Raw genomic sequence first — 6,368 nt, 5'->3', positions numbered from 1 at the left:
ACATGACTTTATCAAACAAGGTCCTACTGTATAGCACAGGGAAGTATATTCAATACCTTGTGACGGTCTATAATGAGAAAGAATAGGAAAAGCAATATACATACATATGTGTGTGTGTATATATACATATATGTATATGTATGTGTGTGTGTATATATATAATATTATATATGTATATATAATGTATATATGTCACTATGCTGTACACCAGAAATTAACACAACATTGTAAATTGACGATACTTGAATTAAGAAAAAAATTAAATTAAAAAAAATCTGAGCTCTGTTTGTGGTGATTGCTGAGTATAAGTTTAAATTCAAGCGTCCAAGTAGCGGTTCCTTTAGCCTGGAAATAACCCTGCCACCATCTGGGTCACCAGTGTTTTCTCTCACATCCTGTGCTAATTGCACCAGAGCACTCACTCCATTGTGTAGTCGCTGCTAGTTTTGTCTCACTCTCCACTAGGCTGTGGGCTTCTCGAGAGAAGGGACCATCTTCTTCACCATGATGCAACTCCTAGTGCCTTGCAGAGTGTCTGGCACAAGTGAGCACCCAAATATTTTGCTGAATGAGGAATCTGTACTGTTTCTACTCCAATTGATTGAGGACATTTTGTCATGATGAATGATTAAATACTCACTCTCCAAATACCTTATGCTAGCCTATAATGTGGTATAAAATGCCTCAACATTTAAATGAGAAAAGTATTTTGATCTTGCCATTTATAATCCAATTACATTAATCTGTAAAATGAGGTTTTAAAGACCCTTGTTGGTTTCAAATCTATTGATCGCTCACTTCCCCCAGCCCCCCAGACCCAACTCATGCCTCCCATCCACCAACCTCACTGTATGTTCAAATGAAAACCAGGATAGGGATGACATTCCCAGTAAGAGCTTCTCTGTTTGATGCAAAAATGGGGCTGAGGTGGGCTAAACTACACTTGCTCAGCCCTCCAGGAATCCTGCACAGGCCCCCTGGATGAACTCAACCAGGAAGCACAGATGAAAACTGTGGACTAGCTGTTTCTATTCAGCTCCAGAGACATGCACAACGAAAACTGTACCTGCTTCCATGCTCACTTTTTTGTTTTCTTTCAGATTTTCCCCCAGCTTTATTGAGGTATAACTGACACATAACATTGTGTAAGTTTAAAATATACAATGTGATAAGTTTAGACAGGTATACATTGTGAAATGTTTCCCCCAATAAGGTTAATTAACACACCCTTCACCTCACATAGTTATCATTTTGTTTCTTGTTGTCATGGTGAGAACATTAATGCTCTACTTTCACAGCAACTATCAAGTACACAATACAGTACTGTTAACTATAGTCACCATGCTGTACATTAGGTCCCTGGAACTCATTCATCTTACAACTGAAAGTTTGTACCCCTTGTCCAGTATCTCCCCATTTCCCCCACCCCCCAGCCCTTCATGCCCATTTTCTTTTAACCACTTAAATCGTATTATATTGAATCCATTAAAAGAAACAAAATACAGAGGAGGCAAATTCTGTTTCCAGAGAGCCACATTTTTTACTTGTCATGGTGTTTTGCTCAGCTTTTTGTGTTTTGCCTCATAGAGTACTCACTACCTAAGCAGGAAGTGTGGGTAGTTGGGCCCACCCTCCAGATTTATTGCTCAAATGGCAGGGCAGGGGAAGAGGATGAAAGAGAAAGTGATGAGGATATGTCTTTCTTTTCCAAGTATTCTTATCCTTTAGAATACCCTGAGAAGTTCAACCTGTAAGTCCAGAATTAGCTTTAAATTCATGACTTGTAAAGAGAACAATAGGCACGATCTTTGCTAAAACTGGCTCTAAGAAGGATTGAAAGGACTGTGTCAATACAATTATGTGCTAACAGGCTTGAAAAAAAATCAGACAACAGTGATAACAGATAAAAGTAACAGGAAATGTTTTATTGAAAAAATGACCACTCAGGTGAGTAATATCACACAGCAACCAATGTCAGATAATCTTCAACATCAGATAATCTTAGTTTTTGTATTAAAAATAAAAACTAATTTTTAAAAGCACTCCAACTAATTCACCTGGGGATGCAGTATAATAGCTGTGGTCCTGGTCAGATCTTTAAAAAGAATAGTCAGAAGCACAGGCGTGTGTGTGTGTGTGTGTACCAAAACTACCAAGGCAGACTGTATGAGGGAGGGAGTGAGAGAGAGACAGAGAGAGAGAGAGTGTGTGTGTGTGTGTGTGTGAGTGTGTGTGTGTGAGTGTGTGTGTGTGTACATGCCTGCGTGTGTGCAGAAACTACCAAGGCAGATGGTACGAGGGAGTTTAGAGACGTATAGATCTTGTGATTTATCCTCAAGCCTTGGGGAAGGGGCATGGATTTTTCTCAGGGCACAAGTCTAACAGTGTGGATGTTTGGACTGTGATGCACCCAAAGGGCATCTTCTCTTCAAGGGGACATCACCTGCAGCCCAAGCCAGGGAGCCCCTGGGGAGGGAGCCGAGCTGTTAGTCGGCCTGGGCGGCAGAGGGGGCATCCATGGGCAGAGGATCCTCCTCCGCAGTGGCACTGTTCTTCTTGGCCACAGCAACGGCAGCAGGTGTTTCAGCAGGGCTCTTCCGTATCTTGCCCTCTCCTCCCTCGGGGTCCTGGTCCTGGGTGCCAGGAGCCTGCTGCGGGTTATTGGGGCAGCGGGATCCGTAGCGTGGAGGGGGGCTCTGCTTCGGATCTCCAGCGACGCGTCCGCTCTCCTTGTTTTCCTCCTCGGGCTCCACAGAGATACTTGGTGAGGGTCTTGGAGCAAGCGCGGTGCCTCGGCCCCTAGGGCGACTCTGCAGGTAGCTGACGCGCGGCCCCCGCCGTGGCTCGGGCCCTGCGGTCTGGGCGGCCCCCGGCAGCTGGGCGGCCCGTGGACCGTTGCTAGTAGCCTGCATCGAGGGGCGGCGGATCACCGCCGGGGCCCTGCGGCAGGGCGGGAAGCGCCGCAGGCGTTGGTCTTGGGAGTGGCCAGGCGGGCGGCGCCTCAGGCCCTGGGCTGCGGTGGAGCCTTCGCCGCTGCCCTCGCCTTCGTCAGCGTCGTCCTCAGCACCCTTGGGACCGCGTGGTGGCTGCTCGCGGCGGTGGATATAGAAGGCCCGGCGGAAGCGGGGGCGGTTGGCAGCATAGCGGCTGCCCTCCACTGGTGCGCCGGCTGGCCCGGTCACGTTAGCGGCCTCGGTGCCCCGCTCGCCCTGCACCACGTCGAACTCGACCGTCTCGCCGTCGCCCACGCTGCGTTGGTACTTGTGAGGGTTGTTTCGGGTGATGGCCCTCTGGTGAACGAACACATCTTCCTGGGTGTCGTGCCTGCTGATGAAACCGTACCCATTCTTCACGTTAAACCACTTGACGGAGCCTCGCACGCTCTTAGCGATGACCTGCTTGGGCACCTTTCCCTTGGCGCCCTCCGCGGGGGTCCTGGGGATCCCATCGCCGCTGAGGTTGCCTGCGACTAGGGCCCGGGGAGGATCTCCGCCTCCCAAGGACGCCAGGTGTTTCTGCGCGGCTTGAGGGGAGATGGAAGCTGCCACCTCCGTGCAGGTGGCCTCTCCGGCCTCACTCATGAGGCCGTCAGTCCTTGCTCTCCTTTCTCAGAGAATCTGAGGGAAAGTCGGTCCTCTGAGGTTGGAAGGTGGGGGAGGGGGCTTGGGCTGGAGGTAGGAGCCTCTCTCGGGGAGGGTCGTGGGTCAGGGCCAAGGACCCTGTGGCTTCGCTCTGAGAGCCTTGGAGAGGCCTGTGGAGTCTCCTGGGGCAACGCGACGTGTTGCCAATGACAATGGCTACCGCGGTGACGTCTCAATGGGGCCCTAGCGGGGGCTCGAGATGGGGGCGGGGCACATGTGCTCTGCCCCGTGCTCCTGCCATCACGTCACAGCGCCTCGTGGCCCTGGTGGAGCAGGGGCACAGGACGCTCTAGGGAGGGGTCTTGAAGACGCTCTTGCTTGCTTGAGTGGTTGTCAAGAGAGGACCCTCCTTCCATCCCCCTGCCTTGGTTGAGGAGATTGGCAGCCTTCTAAGGGGCACTCTCCCAATATTCACTCACAAAACTGTGGTCCTCTTCCAAACCCTGGTGTCCCCTCTCCGTGGGTTAGCCATTTTGTGTAAGCAGGCAAAATGACAACGGCGTGAAATTAAGACCCAATGGAAGAAGCCTGATGTGGGGTGGGTTGGTTGATTGGTTGGTTGCTTGCTTGGTTGGTTGGTTGGTTGGTTGGTTGTGTTTTTATGTTCCTGCAGGGGAACACAGGAAGGCTGCCAGGGCTAGCATGCTAGGCCTGAGAGATGCTAAACTGGCACAGGTTTATCCAGACTAGTATCAAGATTGTGTTGACCGAAGACAAATAGACTGTCAGTCTATCCCACAGGTTTTGGACTTGCCATTGTACCCAGGATTTATTTTAAGATGCACCCAGCATTTGTTGTACTCAGGTATGGTAAGATGTCAGAAAAGGAGCTTACTGCCTTTGAAAGAAAAGTTTATTACTCACAATTCCCCAGAGGATGGGAGGCGTGACACACCACACAGGGGCACATGGGGTCACCTACAGGAAGAAGAGAGAGGAACTTGGGTAAAGTCTTTTGCTATGTTGGCAGGAACTAGCTAGGTGGAGATGCCCCCTATTGGGAAAGAAGCAAATCATACCTGTTGAGGCTAGTGGATGGAGTGTTTGTAATAAGATTTCCACATAACTTGCAAAAACACTGGGATGGTGGGGTGAAAACAACCTTGGGTCACTAGCATGGCCCCATGACCTCAAGATGCCAAAACAATAATTACATAATATCAAAAAAATATTTATTACATCTTCATATGGTGGGGGCCAATTCTGTAAAATCTCTCTCTGTCTCTCTCTCTCCTCCCTCGGTCTCTCTCTCACTACCTATATTTCTATCTCTCTCTATATTCTATTGTTTCTGTTCTCAAGAAAACAATGACAAACGAAAGAGGGAGGGAGGGAGGAAAGGAAGGAAGGGAGAAAAGGAAGGAAAGGAGGAAAGGGAGGGAGGGAGGGAGGGATGGGGCCTAGATTTTTAGATAAACAGGAAGACACATCTGGAGAAATGTGATTCCAGCATCAATCCATCTAGGTATAGTAGGTACAAATTACTTTATTTTACATTATGGACTCTCTCTATGTAGTGCTTACTCAATTCCACCTTTTATTTGATAAGGATGATCAAAGAATGGTTCGTCAATTTAACCCACTACTTTGCCAAATTCTTAAATGTAGCAAATAAGGGCAATGCAGGCTTACTCTGTTGGCTTTATAGTAGGGAAGAAATACTCCAAGGAACTTTTGAAGCACACACCAAAGTTTGCAGCTGTTTATGCAGCAATGGTATGCTAAAGCTGGCTCAAATCAACGGGTGGTAATCAGTTGTTAAAGTTTTAGGAAATTTTGTGAGCCAGTTGGCAAGCATATCATTAGTAAATATCAAATTATATAAACAAAATAAGTAAATGAATTCATTAATACATTGTATTAAAGCCAAAGGTAGTAAACACTCAAAACACATTCTTTCCTAATTATTTTACTACATTTTACTATTAATCTGTTTTTTTTTGAGCTTATTTGCATCTACTGTACCTGTAGGGTGAAAAAACTATAAATGGCGTTCTACTGCACATCTCTTCCAAAACTCCATATTCAGTGACATCATGTTGGGAGCTTGAAATCAGCCATGGTGGGAGAAATGGGAAGAGAGAAATTGGTAAGTGCATGCTGCAAATTTGTCCCCCTCCCAGAGAGCTGGTTTTTAAACAGCACACCATGCATGTATGTATGTATGTATGTATGTATGCGTGCATATATGTATGGATGTATGGGCAAATGTTGTATTTGTGTATCTATATGTTTATATATGTATGTAGGAATGTCTTTTACTTGTGAGGGGGCAGAGTGTTTAACTGAAGTCACAGAAAGACAACTAGCTCAAGAGATGAGAAAAGGAAGGTGGAGTAATTAAAAGAGCTGTCCTGTGGGAGTAAAGTAACAACCAAGGTTTAAGTCTTAGTGGTTTGACCTGAGGCAGGTCGCTTCACTAGTCTCGATGTAAACTGAGGGCCTCACAGTTGATAGTACTCTATCCATTTCTAAAACTGTGTGAATCCCTGGTCTATAAAATAACCCTATAGTTACCATTAACTCTATCATATTTATGCATATACTTATCTTTCATGATGCTTACGTGCATTTTCTTAAATGTTTCACACATACAAGAAGGAAGTATATGTGTGTGTGTGTATAGTAATTTGTATGTTGATCAGGCAGAATGCATGGTCGCTGCCCCTCAGTAAGTTTTAGAATCTTGTGAGTAACTTGGAAGCACCTTGTGCAGCCTTTCTTCAT

General features: G+C 46.7%; 1 protein-coding gene across 1 annotated transcript; it reads right to left on the bottom strand.

Annotated features, from left to right (window-relative positions):
* Window positions 1-1,904: 1,904 nt before the first annotated feature.
* Window positions 1,905-3,763, bottom strand: LOC140691952 (uncharacterized). The gene has a single exon (XM_072956483.1). It carries the CDS (start codon window positions 3,579-3,581, stop codon window positions 2,487-2,489), a length of 1,095 nt encoding a protein of 364 aa, XP_072812584.1. The 5' UTR covers window positions 3,582-3,763; the 3' UTR covers window positions 1,905-2,486.
* Window positions 3,764-6,368: the final 2,605 nt, after the last annotated feature.

Source organism: Vicugna pacos, chromosome X (genome assembly GCF_048564905.1).
Source record: "Vicugna pacos chromosome X, VicPac4, whole genome shotgun sequence".
Taxonomy (NCBI): Eukaryota; Metazoa; Chordata; class Mammalia; order Artiodactyla; family Camelidae; genus Vicugna; species Vicugna pacos.
The sequence above is the reverse complement of the archived record's forward strand: the minus strand, read 5'-3'. Positions and strand labels throughout refer to the sequence as shown.

Bases quoted from the DNA above. Each gene is read 5' to 3' on its own strand.
- LOC140691952 (XM_072956483.1), bottom strand. From the start codon at position 3,581: ATGAGTGAGGCCGGAGAGGCCACCTGCACGGAGGTGGCAGCTTCCATC.